Below are 21,197 nucleotides of genomic sequence, written 5' to 3' on the forward strand. Positions count from 1 at the left end.
TCAAAAGGGGGAAGCTGGGAAATGGGAAACATTTATCTAATCAAAATTATCAACAAGAGTGGAAAAAACTGAAGTCACTTGGGCTGTTCAGCCTGAACACTGATGATGTACGTTATATATATTCAAAGGTCTCTTTTTCTGTGTTTTTTAATTTTGTAATCTCCCATTAGGGATATTTAATAGATTGCAAGCCAGGACGGATGATTGTGATCATCTAGTCTGACTTGTACAGTATGGGGTTAATTTCAACTTTTAGAAAAGTATCAGACAGGTAGCAGAGTTAGTCTGTATATTCAAAAACAACAAGAAGTCCTGTGGCACCTTATAGACTAACATATTTTGGAGCACAAACTTTCGTGGGGAAGGACCCGCTTCGTCACATGTAACATCTGACGAAGCAGGTCTTTGCCTACGAAAGCTTATGCTCCAAAATATCTGTTAGTCTGTAAAGTGCCACAGGACTTCTTGTTTTTAATTTTTAGAAAAACATCCAATCTTGATTTTAAAATTGTCAGTGAAGGAGAATCCACCACAAACCTGAGCAAATTGTTCCAGTACTTTTAAATCAATAGTTTCCCCTTTCAGCTAGTAAAAGTGACTTTCTTGTCCAATTCAGACCTTCATGATAATCCCCAAGTTGCACTATTAATTACTCAGAAATACGCTGCTTACTGTTTTAGTATAAGGTGTTCTATGCTAAGTCCAGAAACTCTCATCATAGTCGTCTGCACCTACCACATGGAGGACTCAGGTATAAACTCAGTGGTTCCAGTGTCTTGCTTTCCAGTCTTGCAGTAGTAGGCAATATATGTTTTTTTTATATATATATATATATACACGCACACACGGCAATACACATCTCATAGAGCTGGAAGAGGTCAAGAGGTCACTGAGTCCAGTTCCCTGCCCTGTTGGCAGGACCAGGCACCATCCCCTACTTTTTTTTTTTAAATGTATTTGCTACAGATCCCTAAATGGTCCCCTCAAGCATTGAGGTCACAACCGTGGGTTTAGCAAGGCAATGCTCAAACCACTGAGCTACCCCTCTCCCCAGTGCTATGAAAAGTGATTTCCCCCTTTATTTTCTTCCCTCACTCTTGAGGGGGATTTTTGTTCTCATGACAGTTGTGTATAAGAGTAAGAATAGGTCCAGGTCAGATCCTACATGTGATTTCTCACTTGCAACCACACACCATACCACAGAAATACTAATCCTGGGACTTTTCCTTGCAACAAACGTAGATGCAAACTTTGTCTCTATATTTACTCTGGAGGCACCATCACTGGACTGAACCATGTCAGTTACATGAACAAGAGCTCATATTCCTGTGCCTCAACTAATGTTACATAGGCCATCAGGTGCCAGCAATGCCCCCCTGCTATGTATGTTTGACAGACTGGACAATTACTTCACCAAAGAATGAATGGACACAAATCAGACATGAGGAATCTGAATACCCATAAATCTGTCAGTGAGCATTTCAACTGCGTAGGCTATAGTATTAAAGACCTGAGACTCTGTGCCCTACAACAGAGACTTTACCAGATTACAGAGAGAGAGACATCTGAACTGAACTTTATTCTCAAATTCGACACTTTGCACCTTGGCATTAACTAGAGCTAGCAATTACCTTATGCGTTACAAACACCACTCCCCCATCTTTGATATCCGTAGTGATCTCAAACAAGTCACTTAATAGACACTTGCAATAAGTAATGTTCTACCTACCCTTTGCCCCCCCAAGCTGATTTATCAGTTTCCAATTTTGTTGTTGTTGGTCTGTCTCTGCTATATGTTTGTCATGCCAGTTCATTTTCAGCAATATTTCCAGAGCTGAAGATGTGGGTCTGCCCTACAAAAGCTCATCACCTAAATTATTTTGTTAGTGGACTACTTTTTTGTTTTGCAAAGATACAGACTAACATTCTACCTCACTGTGACTAAGTGTATCAGTGGTGACTAGACTCCTTAGTCAGTACCCACCATTTTTTAAGGTACTAAGCTGAAGCTGAGGGATGCCACAGGCCCATCAGTTAGACTCAGACTTTGATTTTGTATTGCTGTATGCCTGCAGTAGTTAGCTCTAAAACAATTTGGAAAGTCACTGGCAATACAGGAATGTATCAGAAACTTGCCTATGTCCCAGATTTTTGTGTGAGAACAAGAGAAAGTGACTTCACTTGTCTATCCCTTAGCCACTCCAGCTATAAAACTAGGATGATAATACTGCACAAGGGAGTGATGAAGCTTACTCAGTTCCATGTAAAGTATTTTTGGGTGCAGAAATAGACAGTACAAGGGAAACAAAAAATTTTTCTTGCTCATATTGCATAATAGCCATCTCTGTGAAAATGTGCTGTCTTACTGATGTTGCCTCCTCCTTCCTCTTTCTCAGGGTCAAAGTTCTCTTTGGATCATCTTAAAAAATAGTCTATAAGCTCCTTGGGGCAGGAATCATATCTTTTGACTGAATTAGGAGGTGCCTCATAGTCTAGTAGGTGATGTCAAAAATAAATAAAGGTGATTCTGTGTACAGCCAACTCAGCCTCATAAAAAGCCTGAAATACTAGCTTTCTTGAGTGAGGATTAGGGGAACAGTATCCCAGACTTACTCCTTATGCATTCAAATCACTGAAAGAACCAAAGCACCCTGAAAATATGAATGAAGAGAGCACCCTGCTTTAATATCTCTGTTACATAACGTAGTAATGAAAAACTTATAATGAAGGCAAATGTGTGATAGACTGTGAAATATAGAAATGTAGAACTTGAAGGGACTTTGAGAACTCATCAAGGCCAACCCCCTGCAGACAGGCAGGACCAAGTAACTCTAGACCATCCCTGACTGGTATTGTCATATTGGAAGTCTATTATCAGGTTCTCTCCCCTCCCCAGTCTTCTTTTTTCACAACGAAACATGCCTAATTTTTTATCCTTTCCTAATAGATAAAGTTTTCTAAACCTTTTGTCATTTTTGTTGCACTCTTCCTCTTCTTTCTAGTTTTGTCCACATCTTTCCTAAATAATGCTACTCAGAATTGGACACAGAGTCTCCTACTTGAGCCTGACCAGTGCTATGTAGAGCAGGAAAATTATCTCCTGTATCTTGTATACGCCACTCCCAGTAATAAACACCAGAATCATATTAGCCCTTTTTGCAGCTGGAGCCCATTGACAATTTGGGGTCCACTATAACCCCCAGATCTTTTTCATCAGTATTACTAGGTATGTGTGTGTATATAGGACAGGCTGTACTCTTAGAAAGTAAATATTTTTGCCAGCAAAAAGGACTGAAATTCTGCCAGCAGCCTTTCTTGTAAGGCTGAATCACAGTCCTGTAGGCTGGCCTACAGCATTTATAGACACATTCAATCAGTTTAGGTGACTAAATAAACAGATACAGAAGCCCAAGAGAAGAATTAGCTCTGAATTAGGCAGCAGGCATAAAAAAAAAAAGACATGATGGGTTAGCACAGTAGGAAAGTTTCAGCTAGGAGCCTGGAATGGAGACAGATGCCTATATACTACAACAATTTTCTCTTTGCTGTTTTGAGAAGGTTCAGGCCAGGAGAGAAATGATCTTTGTTGTGAATATTTCTTGTCAGTACATTAACAGTTGTTGCTAGTGCTTTCTTTAGAGGCCTCTCCACCAGCAGCTGCCATACTGGGAGAGGAGAGTCTGGGCCCAGCTACTGCAAATGAAAGAGGTAAGAGAATGGTTTAGGCATCAGCGTACTATAAGGCTCAGGAGCATAGCTGTGCAAAGACCAACGTTACTGTAGCCTAACTCTGTCCTTGAGGAGCATCTGTGTCCATGAGGCCTCACTCCATCAGTTGGCATTTGCTGATAGCCATTCCTCAGGCATGGCCCGGAGCAGCTCAATTGATTTCAAGCCTGGCTTGCAATAGCACATATGGAGGGACTCAGCTTGCCTTGGTGTGGCTCTCAGTCTTGCTGGTTCCCCCACCTCCCACATCACTTTTATAGCCATAGCAAAACAAGCCACCTATGGATTATGGACATTGCCCCATAGGCCAAGCATGCACAGAATGCTGAGAGCTGGCAATAGGTATGGCACGGTTTCTTGGAACTAACTAACTCTGGATTTCTTTCAGAACACTAGAGTGTGGCAAGTCTCAGAGGGACATGCAGAAACTCACCCTACCACAAAAAGTCACATGCCTGGAAACCTGCTGCACTGAGTCCTCTAGCACACATGGCACCTGCCACCCCAACCTACTGCACCCTGTCCCCTGGAACACACAGATACCTACCCGCCTCCTGTCCCTGCTATCCAGGGAAACAGATACCTCCTCCCCTCCTGTCATCCCACCCCAGGGACACACAGATACCCACCCCCACCTGTCTTCAGGGACACACAAATACCTACCATATGCTCTCCCTGCTTCCCAGTAATATACAGGATCACCCAGCTTGTTCTTCCCAGATACACACAAGTACGTGCCCTGCACCTGTCCCCACTCTCCAGGGACACACATACCTATGCCCCCCTCCTGTCACCCTTCCCAGGGACACACAGGTGCCCACCCTAAACTTTCCCCCCTTCCCTGGGATACATAGGATCACCCTGCCTCTTTTCCCTTCTCAGGTACACACACAAGTATGCGCCCTGCACCTGTTAACGAACAGGTACCCCCCCCCAGAGACTCACAGGCACCCACCCTCCACCTCCAGCATCACACAGGTACCCCCCCACCCTCCCAGAGACTCACAAGCACCCAGCCTCCACCTCCAGCGTCACACAGGTACCCCCCCAGAGACTCACAGGCACCCAGCCTCCACCATCACACAAGTACCCCCCACCCCCCCCAGAGACTCACAGGCACCCACCCTCCACCTCCAGCGTCACACAGGTACCTCCCCCAAGACTCACAGGCACCCACCCTCCACCTCCAGCATCACACAGGTACCCCCCCACCCTCCCAGAGACTCACAGGCACCCAGCCTCCACCTCCAGCGTCACACAGGTACCCCCCCAGAGACTCACAAGCACCCAGCCTCCACCATCACACAAGTACCCCCCACCCCCACCCCCAGAGACTCACAGGCACCCAGCCTCCACCGTCACACAGGTACCCCCCCAGAGACTCACAGGCACCCACCCTCCACCTCCACCCCCCCCCCAGAGACTCACAGGCACCCAGCCTCCACCTCCACCCCCCCCAGAGACTCACAGGCACCCAGCCTCCACCTCCACCCCCCAGAGATTCACAGGCACCCAGCCTCCACCTCCACCTCCCACCCCCCAGAGACTCACAGGCACCCACCCTCCACCTCCCACCCCCCAGAGACTCACAGGCACCCACCCTCCACCTCCACCCCCCAGAGACTCACAAGCACCCACCCTCCACCTCCCACCCCCCAGAGACTCACAGGCTGCGTCTACACGTGCACGCTACTTCGAAGTAGTGGCAGTAACTTCGAAATAGCGCCCGTCACGTCTACACGTGTTGGGCGCTATTTCGAAGTTGAAATCGACGTTAGGCGGCGAGACGTCGAAGTCGCTAACCCCATGCGCGGATGGGAATAGCGCCCTACTTCGACGTTCAACATCGAAGTAGGGACGTGTAGACGATCCGCGTCCCGCAACATCGAAATAGCGGGGTCCTCCATGGCGGCCATCAGCTGGGGGGTTGAGAGATACTCTCTCTCCAGCCCTTGCGGGGCTCTGTGGTCACCGTGGGCAGCAGCCCTTAGCCCAGGGCTTCTGGCTGCTGCTGCTGCAGCTGGGGGTCCGTGCTGCATATACAGGGTCTGCAACTAGTTGTTGGCTCTGTGTATCTTTCACTGTTTAATGAAAGTGTGTCTGGGAGGGGCCCTTTAAGGGAGCGGCTTGCTGTTGAGTCCGCCCCGTGACCCTGTCTGCAGCTGTGCCTGGCTCCCTTATTTCGATGTGTGCTACTTTGCCGTGTAGACGTTCCCTCGTTGTGCCTATTTCGATGTTGGGCTGAGCAACGTCGAAGTTGAACATCGACGTTGCCAGCCCTGGAGGACGTGTAGACGTTATTCATCGAAATAGTCTATTTCGATGTCGCAACATCGAAATAAGCTATTTCGAAGTTGGGTGCACGTGTAGACGTAGCCACAGGCACCCACCCTCCACCTCCACCCCCACCCCCCAGAGACTCACAGGCACCCAGCCTCCACCTCCACCTCCACCCCCCAGAGACTCACAGGCACCCATCCTCCACCTCCACCTCCACCTCCACCCCCCAGAGACTCACAGGCTCCCACCCCCCAGAGACTCACAGGCACCCACCCTCCACCTCCACCTCCACCCCCCAGAGACTCACAGGCACCCAGCCTCCACCTCCACCTCCACCCCCCAGAGATTCACAGGCACCCAGCCTCCACCTCCACCTCCACCCCCCAGAGACTCACAGGCTCCCACCCCCCAGAGACTCACAGGCACCCACCCTCCACCTCCACCTCCACCCCCCAGAGACTCACAGGCACCCAGCCTCCACCTCCACCTCCACCCCCCAGAGATTCACAGGCACCCAGCCTCCACCTCCACCTCCACCTCCCAGAGATTCACAGGCACCCAGCCTCCACCTCCACCTCCACCCCCCAGAGACTCACAGGCACCCACCCTCCACCTCCACCTCCACCTCCACCCCCCAGAGATTCACAGGCTCCCACCCCCCAGAGATTCACAGGCACCCACCCTCCACCTCCACCTCCACCTCCCAGAGATTCACAGGCACCCACCCTCCACCTCCACCTCCACCCCCCAGAGACTCACAGGCACCCACCCTCCACCTCCACCTCCACCTCCACCCCCCAGAGATTCACAGGCTCCCACCCCCCAGAGATTCACAGGCACCCAGCCTCCACCTCCACCTCCACCCCCCAGAGATTCACAGGCACCCAGCCTCCACCTCCACCTCCACCCCCCAGAGACTCACAGGCACCCACCCTCCACCTCCACCTCCACCTCCACCTCCACCTCCACCCCCCAGAGATTCACAGGCTCCCACCCCCCAGAGACTCACAGGCACCCAGCCTCCACCTCCACCTCCACCCCCCAGAGACTCACAGGCACCCACCCTCCACCTCCACCTCCACCTCCACCCCCCAGAGATTCACAGGCTCCCACCCCCCAGAGATTCACAGGCACCCACCCTCCACCTCCACCTCCACCCCCCAGAGACTCACAGGCACCCACCCTCCACCTCCTACGTCACACAGGTACCCCCCCTTGTCTGCCCCCGGCGCACGCAGGTACTATTAGGCCCCGCCTACCCGTCCTCCCCACAGGCTGAGCCTCCCTCAAGCACACGAGCCAGGCGGAAGCTCGCGGCCTCTCACTGCACTGGGCAGTGGGCACATGACCGGCTGGAACGGGCGGCGTGGGCGTGACCGCGGGGCGGGAGACCGTCCAATCCCCGCCCCTGGGCCGTCACATCCCGGCCACCGCCGCGGCGGGGCGTAGCGGTTTCCGGTTCAGTCGCCGGTCTCCTCCTGCGCGCCCGAGTGTTCCCCGCGCGTCGCCGCTATGTGAGTGCGGGTTCTGGGGCCCGTATGCGCCGCGGGGCGGCGGGAGGAGGGTGCTGTGCCCGGGCGTGTCGGCCTGCGCGGCACCGGCCGCGGTGGGGCGCGTTCCTCGGTGGGCGCCGCGCCTGCGTGCTGAGGCGGGGGTCCGCTCGGGGTGCAGAGCTCTGTGGGGACGTGGCAGAGCGGCCGGGCTCACGCACCGCCAACGGGCCTTCGACGGCCTTCTGAGCCCTGCCCGTGGGCCCCCGGCCTGGTGCCGGCTGGGGCTGGCCGCCTCCCACGGGCCGGGGGGACCCATGCAGAGCGTGTCCCCTGCTGAGCTCCGACGGGCTCTGGCTGCGGCGGTCCCTCTTGTCGGTTCGGTTGGCTGGCGCTCTTCAGGAAGCCCGTCTCTACGGAGATGTAGCACCGGCGAGAGGCGTCGGGGGATTTAGTGCTCGTGGTCGTTTGCAAAACCTCTAAATCGAGAGCTGGACTCGTGCAGGCAGCCGGGTGCTGCGTTCTTCAGTGGCTTTCGTGCGAGGTAGCCAGTTTGTGTTAGGGTGCTTAAAAATGAGCAAAACCTTCTTTATGTCCAGAGGGGGCAGCCGAGCCTCTGTACCCCTCCTGGGTTTGGGGAGAGCGGGGCTGGTAAGCCCTCCGATGCTGCTTAGACCCCAAATGAACATAGGCATTCGTCTGAGCTACCAGCGAGCAAGACTATTAAAAATATACCAACAAAAGAAAGGTATAATCGTCTATTTCTTTGTCCTTGCTAGTTGAGAGTGGGTGTTCTGGGATTTTTCTTTTAACTTTTTCCTTTTGGTTTTGTTTAAAATAACTTGGTTATTTGGCACAATGGCATAGTCATTTAAGTTGGCCACCAGCAGTTGCTTATAGTGGCAACAGTAGGAAAAAAAATGTGATTAAACATGAGAGCATCAACATAGTTCAAATGTTTCTCTTAAATAGGTTGTACAGGAAACATGATCAGGGCTCATTATCAGTTATTCTGACTTCATGCAATTCTTTGGGTAGCACAGTGCAGGAAGTCTGTAGCTGATGGCACTATTGTATACGAATGGGACCACATTGGCTACTGTTGATCTGACCCAGTGTCAGATGCTACAGAGGGAACGAACAGAAAAGGGTAATTTAAAGTGATCCTTCCCATCGTTCATCCCACAATCTAAAAAGTGAAGCTAGGGGACACCCAGAGCATGGGTTGCCCTGCTGACCATATTAGTTAATAGCCATTTGTGGATCTATCCTCCCCAAGCCAGGGGATATTAATGTTTAACCAGTAAGCCTCATCCTAAATGAATGAGGCTTACTTGTTACAATTAACCAGTAAGGGCTAGAGCAGCCCCCTGCTGTGGGCAAGGAGTTGCTCCAGCCCAGCTAGAGCAACCCCTGTCCATGGGGGCAGTGGGGAGGGGACCAAAGCAGCTGAGCTGGAGCAGCTGCCTTTCAGTGGACTGGGGCTGTTCCAACTGGACTGGAATACTCCCACCTACTGCATGCCGGAGACTGGGGCTGCTCCACATGGCTCCCTGCCTGTGGCACACCACAGATGGGCTGCTTGGGCCATGCTGGAGTGTCCCCCACTCAAGGTATGTCTATAGGCAGGGAATCACCAGCTGGGCCAGAGCCGCCCATATTCCTGGCATGCCTGGGAGGGGCTGGGGAGCCCACTTCAGCCGAGCTGCGGTGGGGAGACTTCCCCAGCCTTTCCCCTTACCTGGTTAATCTACCTGTTAAATGGGATTTTTGCATCCCCACCCCAAACTCACTATATCCATTTGGGAAACCAATTATAATTTTTGCCTTCATGTCACTAGCAATGAACTGTGTATCATGGGGAAAAATTGTTTTTGTGTGTGAAACCTGTTGAGTCATCTGATCAGATACTCCCTGGTTCGTGTGCTGCTGTTTGCTTTCTCCATATTATTTATGATTTTATTGACCTCTATTATATCTCCTATCTGCTAGCTTTTTTCCAAGCTAACCAGACCTAGTCTCTTCATCTTTCCTTATAAGGAAAGCTGTTATGTACCTTCTGATTGTTCTTGTTGCCTTTTTCTGTACTTCTTCCAGTTCTGCTATATCTATATTTTATATTATATGATGTAATCTCATAATTCCGTTCAGTATACCAGACACACTGGTTGAAGCTAAAGTTACACTTACCAGCCTGTAATACTCAGGATTGTGTTGGAACCTTTTAATAAATAAATAAATCAGTGGTATGTTAGCTATCCTATGGTCATCCAGTATAGAGGGTGAGTTAAGGGATAGGTTGCATAGCGCACTTAGTAGTTTTGAAATTTTGTGTTTGAGTTCCTTCAGAACCATCTGTTCCAAATGACTTACTGCTGTTTAATTTCTCACTTTGTTCCAAAACCATCTCTATCGACGCTTCATTGTGGGACAGTTGCTCAGAGTTTTTCACTTAAAAAGAATGGTTCAAATGTGGAGATCTTCCCCACATCCTCTGTGGTCTCCAGCGTAGAGAATTCTCCAGTAGCCTTGTCTTTGAATGCTCCTCTGGCACTTCAATCTTCCATTGACCACACTGCCTGTTTGGCAGACTCCCTGCTGCTGAAGTACTTAGCAAAATTGTTGTTAGCTGTTGTTTCTTTGACTAGTTTTATTTTTAAATTTATTTTTCCTTCCCCCTTATACTTTTACATTTGATTTGCCAGAGTTGGTGCCTTCCTATTTTCCCCAATCTGTTCTGCCTTTTAGTTTTTAAATGCCTTTTTTTTTGTAAGTATGTACATGCAGTTTGCAGACATTTCACCTTGACATCACCTTTTTAATTTCCATTTAACCAGCTTCTTCAGCTTTGTGTAGATCCCCAGGCCTATTTGAAGCATATCTTTTAGAAAGATATTCGGTCCTGCTTTTTAAAACTTCCAAGAGAGGAGAATCCAACCACACATCTATGTAAGCCGTGGGATATTTAAGGACAATGAAGCCCCGTTGGTATCCTGTCTAGAGTTTTGTGTTCATGTTCAATAGTGAAAGGTGTTCCAGCAAGTAAGTGATAAAAGGTCACAAAGACAGCCATTTTGTAGATTTCTGTACAATCTGTCAGTGTGCTTGTTCTTCCTTTAATGTGGGTGGGGGGAGTATAACAACACAAATCAGAGCCCTGAAAGGGGTACAATGGTCTGAAAAGATTGAAAGCCACAGCTTTACAGGACTTCTTGCACCTTCTGAAACATCTGGTACTGGCTACTGGCTCTCTATTCTGTGAACTTTTAGGAAAACAAGCATCACGTGGTGCATGCTTCCCAAATCATTATCTGAGTTTAAATTCTTTTTAGATGCTGTTGAATTCCCAAGTTCAACAAAGTGCCACATGCTCATGTGCCTTTATTTGCAAAGGGCCAGGGATCCCTAAATGCATGTTCTTGGCCGTTCAAAAGTAAACTGTTGCACTATATAATCTGAGCTGTAGTGCTGCTGCTCTTTCCTACCTGCTTCTCTGCTCTTGCAGTGATGGTGAGTTAGGAACACTGCCTGAGTTCTATGACTGAAGCTTGCTGCTGAAGCTCCACTCTTCCACTGCAAAAGAGAACTAACTTTCTTCTGCTGCATTTTAGCTCCTTGAGGGATGTCCTGCTTTTCTTTCTTATGGCCATTAGGTTCTATGTTTTTTTTTCCCTGGTTTGTATACCCTTTATTGCAAATCAGCAAGCATACTTCCAAACAGCGTGTAAGTAAATTAACTGTATGCTTTAATTATCTCTGCACTGCAGGTCAACAGGTGGCCCTGGAAGTGCAAGTAATGCCTCTGGCAGTAATCGTCGCCTTCAGCAAACTCAACACCAAGTAGATGAGGTATATCTCTTGTACAGAGCAGCTTTACAATCCCTCTGAACACCTGACAGATGGAAGGCATATGGAACTGTTGTGTGAACAAAGTTTAAACTTCTCTGCTTCAGTGTATGAACAAAAAATTTGTGTGGCTTTGTTGTTTTCCATATTATGATCTGAAGTAGCATCTTGAGACTCATTGCAGGAATCCTGTGATGCTTCCCAGGAAAGATAAATGTCTTTTTAGCTAATACTCTGAGAGGTAGCCATGTTTGTCTGTATCTTGACAAAACAAAAAAGCAGTCCTGTAGCTTCTTAAAGACTAAATAATATTATTTATTAGATGATGAACTTTTGTGAGACAGATCCACTTCAGCTCGTGATCTAAAGAAGTAGGTCTGTCCCACAAAAGCTCATCTAATAAATAATTTTGTTAGTCTTTAAAGTGCTATATGACTGCTTTTTGTGTTTTTTTTGTTTTTTGGTTGTTTTTTTTTTTTTAACCTAATGCGTTTGAGCTTTTTTCCCATATGAAAATCCACAATTGACAGGGGGTTCCAGTTATATACCAAAACTTCATGTGAGTCAAAAACTGTCTTTGGTTGAGAGCCTCCTTTCTGTCTGGGTGGATAGCACATAACTTCCTTTTCAGAAGTCATATGTGCTTTGTGTGTCGGAATAAATATTGCATTATGCAAATTCCAGTTGTGGCATCCATTTAACTGAGCTTTTTAAATTACATTGTTTTGAAATTGAACCTCAAGGTAGACATTGGGAATCTCCAACTCAATTACTGTATGTGTGGTTTTATTTTTTGAGTGTTTTTAAACTATTAAAAGAACCTAAGTTCATTATTGGCTGCTCTTAATCAAAAAGGCAATACCTTCTGCTTTGTTTAAAAACAAACAATTGTTCAATGCTAATGTTATAAAAGATGTACAGTAGACAGCTGATGTGCATGTAGGTTGCATTCCTGGGCACCCAAGTATAAGTCAAATTTTGTGTAAGTAAGGAGCAGGTGGGGGAAGGGCCCTGCCACCTTCAGATTCCCCCCAGTCCTGGCTGTGCCTGGCTCCCCGCTCCCATTAGCGGCAGGGAGCCCAGAGCTAGGTGCAGCAGCACGGGTCAGTTTTACAAGCAGAGGGGAGCTTGGGAACTAAGCAGCTGCCTGGTTCCCAGCTCCCTACCACTCATGATTTTGAGTTGGGTTATGGAAGAAACGTGAAAGTTGAAATTGTGAGTCGGGAATCTACTGTATTAGATCTGCTGAATATGTAGTGCTCAATGGAAAGAGGAATGAATGGATAACTTACTATGACCATTAAATCACTGCAGGTGGTTGACATCATGAGGGTGAACGTGGACAAGGTGTTGGAACGAGATCAAAAGCTGTCAGAGTTGGATGACCGTGCTGATGCACTGCAGGCGGGAGCTTCACAGTTTGAAACCAGTGCTGCCAAGTTGAAAAGAAAGTATTGGTGGAAGAACTGTAAGGTAACTCTGACTTTTGTATTTTCAGTACAAAGTAATGTTGTTAAGGACTATAAGTGGTTTTATGCTACATAGGGGGGCAGAAATCCAGGTGACTTTAACCATGAAAACATGTGGCCAACTTCTGCAGTCTTTGCTTATGATGAATAATACTTCAGAATAAAGCATCTGATCTTTACTGAACATCTGGCTTAGTAAACTAGATGAACTAGCCAAAAGTTGGGTGGTGTGGCCATGTCCTTTTTACACAACATTCTCCAGGACAGAAATGTGGCCAAGTATAAAGTTTATAGGTATTGAGGTGTAGGAAAGACAAATTCAATGATCTGGCTGGAATGACAATAAACAGCACTACCCAAAAAAATAAACTTCAGTCTCTAAAACCATCAGTTCTGCCAGTTACAGGAAAATGAGTTAATCGTATTAAATAGTGTGCTTTTTTTTTTTAAAAACAGATGTGGGCAATATTAATAGCAGTTGTTCTCATCATCATCATCATTATCATTGGTGAGTGTTTTTTAGTTTAAAGCAATGTTTTGTTGGACTAGCTTACATGGGCATACAAATGTAAATTGAATGTGTTTTTAAAAAAAAAATTAATGTAATGCTCTCTGGGTGTGACTGCTGCTACATTGGCCATAAAAAGTTAAGGTTCACACAGTGTGCTAATTTATCCATATCCTGTGCTTGACAGAGGCAGCAGTCCAAAGTAATTGAACATCATCTGTGTGATGTGGTAAAGTTAAGGCTTTTATGAAAACATCAACTATTGAATCTCTGGCTCTTGCACACTGAGCTAAAATGAGATCCTGCAGGACACTGGGATTCCTCTTCCAGTGACTTGCTGTGTCAGTCTGGTCACTTGACTACTCCTTTGCTTCTATTTCTCAATCATTACAATGGAGATAATGAGGCAAGCATCTTCAAAGAGTAGTGTTAATTGCTTTTAGAACCTTAGATAACAGGAACTATGGAGATACAAATTTATCTTTCATAGTATTTCTGCATCCATGAATCCTTTAGACTCCAGGTGCAAATCCATATGTTATTCTTGCGAAGGAGTCTGGCTGCCTTCTCTTAAATCACACACTTTTTTTCTTCTTAATCCAAAAATAGGTATGCCAGTTAGTCAATCTCCTCATTGCTGTCTTCCAGCTCAGCAATCAGGCAAAATAAAGTGAAAAAAGTAGGGAAATGTTGTGTGACCCCCCCCGCCCTATCCTCACTTGTGCTTAGACTGCAATGTAGTTAGGCCACAACTACATAAAGTTAAATTGATATACAAATATCAATCGGGGATGTAAGAAATCCATACCCCATAACGAATAGTAACAGAGAGTAAGCCGTGCTAGTCTATACACTATTAAAACAAAAAGCAGTCAAGTAGCACTTTAAAGACTAGCAAAATAGTTTATTAGGTGAGCTTTCGTGGGACAGACCCACTTCTTCAGACCATAGCCAGACCAGAACAGACTCAATATTTAAGAGACAGAGAACCCAAAACAGTAAGCAAGGAGGACAAATCAGAAAAGGATAATCAAGGTGAGCAAATCAGAGAGTGGAGGGGTGGGTTGGGGGGGAGATCAAGAATTAGATTGAGCCAAGTATGCAGACGAGCCCCGATAGTGACTCAGAAAGTTCACATCACGATTTAAACCATGTGTTAATGTTCCGAATTTGAATATAAAAATGTGAATTCGTCCACTTCCCTTTCTATAAAGGAGCGATAACTTCTTTTCAGTAACACACATACCTTGAGGTCATTGACAGAGTGGCCCATTCCATTAAAATGTTGACTAACTGGTTCGTGGATCTGGAGTGTTTTGATGTCTGTTTTGTGCCCGTTGACCCTTTGTCTAAGAGAGTTAGAAGTCTGTCCAGTATACAAAGCATCTGGGCATTGTTGGCACATGATGGTATATATGATGTTAGTAGAGGAGCATGAGAAAGTGCCCGTGATTCTGTGAGTAACCTGGTTAGGTCCAGTGATGGTATTTCCAGAGAAGATATGTGGACAAAGCTGGCAGCAGGCTTTGTTGCACGGAAAGGTTCCAGGACTGGTGTTCCTGGGGTATAGACTGTGGCTGTTAGTGAGGATCCTCATGAGGTTGGGAGGTTGTCTGTAGGAGAGAACAGGCATGTCACCCAGGGCCTTCTGGAGTGTAGCATCCTGATTAAGAATAGGTTGTAGGTCTTTAATAATTCGTTGCAGTGGTCTGAGTTGGGGGCTGTAAGTGTTGACCAGTGGTGTTCTGTTCTTGGCTTTTTTGGGCTGATCTTGGAGTAGCTGGTTTCTGGGTATGCGTCTGGCCCCGTCAATTTTGTTTTTTTACTTCTCCTGGTGGGTAATTCAGGTTTATGAATATTTGGTCTCTGTCAGTTGGATCAGAGCAAATGCGATTGTACCTAAGAGCTTGACTAAACAATGGATCTAGCCACGTGTGCAGAAAAGCCAAGAACAGAACACCACTGGTCATCACTTACAGCCCCCAACTCAGACCACTGCAACGAATTATTAAAGACCTAAACCTATTCTTAATCAGGATGCTACACTCCAGAAGGCCCTGGGTGACATGCCTGTTCTCTCCTACAGACAACCTCCCAACCTCATGAGGATCCTTACTAACAGCCACAGTCTATACCCCAGGAACACCAGTCCTGGAACCTTTCCGTGCAACAAAGCCCGCTGCCAGCTTTGTCCACATATCTTCTCTGGAAATACCATCACTGGACCTAACCAGGTTACTCACAGAATCACGGGCACTTTCTCATGCTCCTCTACTACCATCATATATACCATCATGTGCCAACAATGCCCAGATGCTTTGTATATTGGACAGACTTCTAACTCCCTTAGACAAAGGGTCAACGGGCACAAAACAGACATCAAAACACTCCAGATCCATGAACCAGTTAGTCAACATTTTAATGGAATGGGCCATTCTGTCAATGACCTCAAGGTTTGTGTGTTACTGAAAAGAAGTTATCACTCCTTTATAGAAAGGGAAGTGGACGAATTCACATTTTTATATTCAAATTCGGAACATTAACACACAGTTTAAATCGTGATGTGAACTTTCTGAGTCACTATCGGGGCTCGTCTGCATACTTGGCTCAATCTAATTCTTGATCTCCCCCCCAACCCACCCCTCCACTCTCTGATTTGCTCACCTTGATTATCTTTTTCTGATTTGTCCTCCTTGCTTACTGTTTTGGGTTCTCTGTGTCTTAAATATTGAGTCTGTTCTGGTCTGGCTATGGTCTGAAGAAGTGGGTCTGTCCCACGAAAGCTCACCTAATAAACTATTTTGCTAGTCTTTAAAGTGCTACTTGACTGCTTTTTGTTTTGATACCCCATAACGATGTAGTTATACCAACCTCTAACTCCCCAATGTAGACACTGCTAGGTCAACAGGAGAGCTTTTCTTTTCATCATAGCTATGGTCTTGTGGGTATGAATTGAACTGTGCCAATTGGAGAAGCTGTTATGCTTTAAATGAAGCACAGAAGATCTTTTATAGGGGAAAAGGCAGTACACCGCATTTATTGAGAATGTAACAGTAGCATATGCTTTTCAGACACACACCCAGTCCCACCAAACAATATTAGTTACCAATCCAGAGCCTGGATCAATCTAGTGGCCAGCTAGACTGATCACAGAGCAGGAGCAGGGCCTTGTCGGTCATGATCTGAAGCTCTCCTGGAGTTGTTGGCAAGACGAACCCAAAGTCCCATGGCAAAGCACCCTGCTTTTATAATCCTTTCCTCTGTTGAGGTTTGCTGTGTCAGTCTGTGACTAGTATGTTATGTTTTGATACCAGTCGTTTTCAAAACATCTGCAAAAGGGTCATCCTGTAATCAATGAAACACCTCCGAAAGACTCATCCTGTAATAAATTTTGCTTAGTGGTGCCTGCTCCATGCTCTAGTCATCAATCTGCCAGCCTAATCACTTCTTGACTGGGGGTACACGCTGATGGTCCTTCTGATGCCATTAAGTCTGTCTTCACCCATGCTTTGCCCCACCTTCCTTGGCCATCTGGCTCTGGGTATAACCTTCACACCTTTTTGATCTCAACACAGACATACCACTTTCACATGTAAACAATTCTTACAAGGACTCTCAGAGAAAAGCAGAGCAAAGGCATTGTTAATCAAACAATTAAGGCTTCAGCCTTCAATATCATCTCATTAGCATAGACACAATACCAAACCGTCTCTTACTTACTAAACTTGTTCATAAATGCATTATTATCTTCACTGAAGAACTACCACAACCCATTTTTATGCTGGTGCTACTGCAGGTCTATACTGAAAACCCTGCCCTTAGACTCGGTCCAGGTCACAGTCTTAATCTGCCTAGCCTCGCCTGAGTGCAGGAAACTCCACTGACTTTCTGGGCTAGCTTTCCTGCTGAAGCAGAAGCCATGGGGTAGGTGGAGGAGGACAGGCAAGTCTCAAGGATTCATTACCTGTGAACAAGCTATTTAAACATAAATGTATCATAGTAGAAGTTTTAAGAGGAAGGAAATTATGCTCCCTTGCCTGATATCAGATTTAATTTGTCCTTACTTCTGAATCTTGCCAGATATAGTTGTGTATAAAATAGCCACAAGGCCATTATAATAATTGACAACCCTATAAATGCAAATAGATTTCTTCAGTGCTAGCAGGGAAGAGTGTCGGCTGATGCCCTGGCCACAGTCGAGCTAGTGAGCTCCTAACCAGCTGCAGTGCTTAGGGTTCATCTATTTAAATTAGTGATGTAGTCATTTTGAAAAGCTTTCGCATGGAATTCATTTACTGTTGAGCTCTGACAGCATATTCATTTCTCACTTTTTTTGGGCCTGCTTGTAGCACAGTCTACAGCAACTAATTGCAATACTACCAACAGAATTGTGACATGAGAAACGTAGTACATGAATTCTAACAGCAAATCCTGTGCAAGAATGAAGTTGTGGGGAAAATAGGAAACTAATCAATTTCCATTTGATGAGTACTTTAGCTCAGGTCTTTAAGTTTTTTATTGTTTTTATGCCCCTTTGACGGGCACGTGGGGAGTGGAAGACGACTTGTCACTTTTTCAATCTGTATTTTTCTCTTACAGTCTGGAGTGTGTCCTCCTGAGTTACAAGAAGAAATGCAAAGCAACAGAAGCCATCTGTTGCCTTCAAACCTGCTGTATTCTGAATCTCATCTACTGATGTATAAAGCAAAATTATTTTCATTAGCCATGTATTAACATTCTCTAGTATATAAGAAGTGTGCCTTTTTTTTGAAGGTTACACTCCTAATTTTAAAATGCTAACAAGCACAACTCACAACTTGCACTGTCTTGGTGATCTTGAGTATGGGTTGGTGAAGAGGGTTTTGTAAGTTTGCCTTTCAGACTCTAGAAGTGATATATTGGTGCTAGAGTGACATTACTGCATTCTAGATCAATTTGAAGAATGTTTTGAGTATCTGTCCTCTTCACCGTTTCTTCCGTGTCACAGTTTAAGGTGGCTCTTCTGAGGTACACTGCTCTAGCAGTGCAACCAAATCTTGAATTTCTGTGCCTTCTGGGAAGAAACTCTAATATGCTGCCATGTGAACAGACTTTGCCTACCTTGCCTTACTCCACTAATGCCTTCTAAGTAGCTATGGGAGAGCCTTCAACCCTTGTAAATACTACTTGTGGTTCACTGCTGTTTTATGAATATGCAGTTAAATTCTAACATTGAAGCTCTAAAGATTGAGTACTGAACACTTAGTGCTGCATTGTGGTACTTGTAATTAAACACTTAACCATATAAAATGTTTACATTTTCTTCAAAATAGTCTGCCATGCTTTGGTGTGTCAGTTGTACCTGAAAGGGTTTTTCTTTAATGTGGACAATTAATAGTTAGTTTTGTTTGAGGTTTCATCTTTTGCCAAAAAAGTAGTTTTAGAGAAGGCTTTTCTCTGCAAGCCACTGTGAAGTTTCAAGGATAGAATCAGTGCCAACTGTAGTTTACACATAAATAAATACATATTAAAAGGTAATCTGATTGCATTATTTCAAACTCTAATTTAGAGGAAAAGCAGTTTTCAGAATGTGTGTTCCTCTAAAGCTTTAACATTTGTCACTAATACTTTTAAGGTGTGGGTGACTAAACTGCTGTCCTACAGCTCTCCAGCAGGAGCAAAAGAGAGAATTTGGTGTTTCTTCTCATAAGAAGTTACCCATCTCTGAACCCTCTAAACTTCTGTTTCTGCTTTCTTCACAAGCCATGTTTTCTACTTTCTCTTATCTTACCCTCCTACTTTGTTTTTTGGGGTAGATTTATAAGTTGCTGCACTGTGAAATTAGGTGCATGAGTCAATTATTGAACCCTACTTGATTGGTCCTTTCATTGGCTGTTGGGGTATTTCACAAAATGAGCCCTGCTCTTCATAGATAACCTAGAAAGTGGTGTTAGAGCACTTAAAAGACTGAGGCTAATAGGAAGGATCTCACCTCCACCCACCCAGGAAGAAATACTGACCTCATGACCCCCAACGGGGGTGAGGGGCGGTTGGTAGTTGATGTTTGGAAAGTTGCTCTGTTGATGTATATTACCTGCCTATTTTGAGGATCAAGTGTAACAAATACAGACTTGTGCCTACTGGGCTGTGTCTACAGTAGCACAGATCTTCTAAATGGCTATGCAAATAGCCATTTTGAAGATTACTAATGAGGTGCTGAAATGCATATTCAGCACCTCATTAGCATGCCGGGGCTCTTCAAAATTGCCGTTTTTCACTGCTGTGTGGCTTGTGAGCACAGGGCCTTTTCTGAAAGGACCCTGGGAACCTCGAAATCCCCTCCTTCCTGTCCACAGGCAGCCTCGGCTGCTCGAAGGGTGTGTGGCTGCGGGCCCGCCTGGAACAGAGGCCTTTGTGCCATTCAGTAATGTGGCTTTGAACCCTTCTCGTGGTCGGTAGCCCAGGCTGCTGGGGGCGGGACTCCCAGCTGCTGAGATTCATCATCCAATGGGAAACTGCCAGGCTCCGCCTCGACCAATGCCACCTAGTGGAGAGCGGCAGGGCAGGGCCTAATGGCAGCAGGGGGTGGGACTAGTGCTGGGTTATTGGTGGCCAATCACCACGCGCATGGGAAGGGCGGGCTGGGGTTGCCATCCTCCTGCCCCCGCGCAGGTGGGACTCCCGAACAGCCTATGGTGGGTGCATGTGAGGGCCAGCAGGTGGGGCTCCTGAACACCGCCCAGCCTGTGATGCCTTGTGGGGCTGAGGGGGCAGTGGGGGGTCTGAGGTGCAGGGAGAATGGAGCACTCCGGACTTGGGAAGGGAGGCAAAGGGGTGGCAGGGCTGTGGAACTGCAGTTTTCGGGCTTGAGAGAGGTCGTGGTGGAGTGGGGACTCTGCAGGTTTCTGTTGTGGGAGGGAGATGAGTGGGCTTCAAATGAATGGGGTATGTAACACTGCACCTGCCATTGTGAGCCCTGGGCTGCAAGGGAAGAGGCCACTGTGAGCAAGTTATTAGAGCTAAGTGAATAATAGTTTGTTGGGGGAAGGGGTCCTAAACAAACGAAAACCTGAACCTTTGGTTCTGTTTGATCCAAAAAACGTATCATTTTCCTCACCAAACCTTTTATGGGAGATAGGGCCATCAATGGCTGTTAGCCAGGATGGGCAAGGATGGAGTTAGAGGGTTCTGTTTGCCACTAGCTGGGAATGGATAATGGGGCTGGATCAGTGGGTGATTACCTATTGTGTTAATTCTCTGCAAAGCATTTCCTGCCAGTTTAGGAAGACAGGAGACTAGGCTAGATGTATGTTGGTCTGACCCAGTATTGCCATTCTTATGTGAAATTCCTTTGTAAGGTAAAGTGCTTTTTATCAATTTGCAAACTGCTGAGGTGCTGGATGGTAAGGATGCTGTCTGCCAGTTGCTCTTCCATATGTAAACTATATTAAAAATCTGTTAGATGATTGATTATTTTTAAGTCTCACATGGGTAGCTGTGTTTAATCCATAACTTCAAAAATAACAAGCAGTGGAACTGCTTTTTTAGAAAAGCAGGGGTGGTGGGAGGGGAAAATATGGGCACAGGGAGAAGGGTATCCCACGTCCTCCCAGTGTTTGAGCCAGAAAAGCAGCTGTTTGACAGGTAGCAGATAAAAGGCTACAGGATACATTCCCCTTCGTATGATCTCATCGCTTCTGAATCTTCCAAGGCTGGCCTGTATTTACAACTAAAGGTGCAGAAACCCACATATGGTAAGACACAATAATCATACTGTATTTATAAAAACACCAGGAAGTCCAGTGGCACCTTATAAACTACCAGATATTCTGGATCATAGGCATTTGTGAGCAAAGACCCATTTTGACAGACCCCTGATGCTGTATTTATATTGTT

General features: G+C 46.2%; 1 protein-coding gene across 1 annotated transcript; it reads left to right on the forward strand.

Annotated features, from left to right (window-relative positions):
- Window positions 1-7,406: 7,406 nt before the first annotated feature.
- Window positions 7,407-18,839, forward strand: VAMP3 (vesicle associated membrane protein 3). The gene is made up of 5 exons (XM_074975591.1): window positions 7,407-7,523; window positions 11,267-11,348; window positions 12,660-12,818; window positions 13,271-13,322; window positions 17,922-18,839. Coding segments are annotated over exons 1-5 (315 nt in total). The 5' UTR covers window positions 7,407-7,521; the 3' UTR covers window positions 17,942-18,839.
- Window positions 18,840-21,197: the final 2,358 nt, after the last annotated feature.

Source organism: Carettochelys insculpta, chromosome 23 (assembly GCF_033958435.1).
Source record: "Carettochelys insculpta isolate YL-2023 chromosome 23, ASM3395843v1, whole genome shotgun sequence".
NCBI lineage: Eukaryota > Metazoa > Chordata > Testudines > Carettochelyidae > Carettochelys > Carettochelys insculpta.

Coding starts and splice junctions, on each gene's coding strand:
- VAMP3 (XM_074975591.1), top strand. Junction 11,349..12,659: donor CTCAACACCAAGTAGATGAG/GTATATCTCTTG, acceptor AAATCACTGCAG/GTGGTTGACATCATGAGGGT. Junction 12,819..13,270: donor ATTGGTGGAAGAACTGTAAG/GTAACTCTGACT, acceptor TTTTAAAAACAG/ATGTGGGCAATATTAATAGC.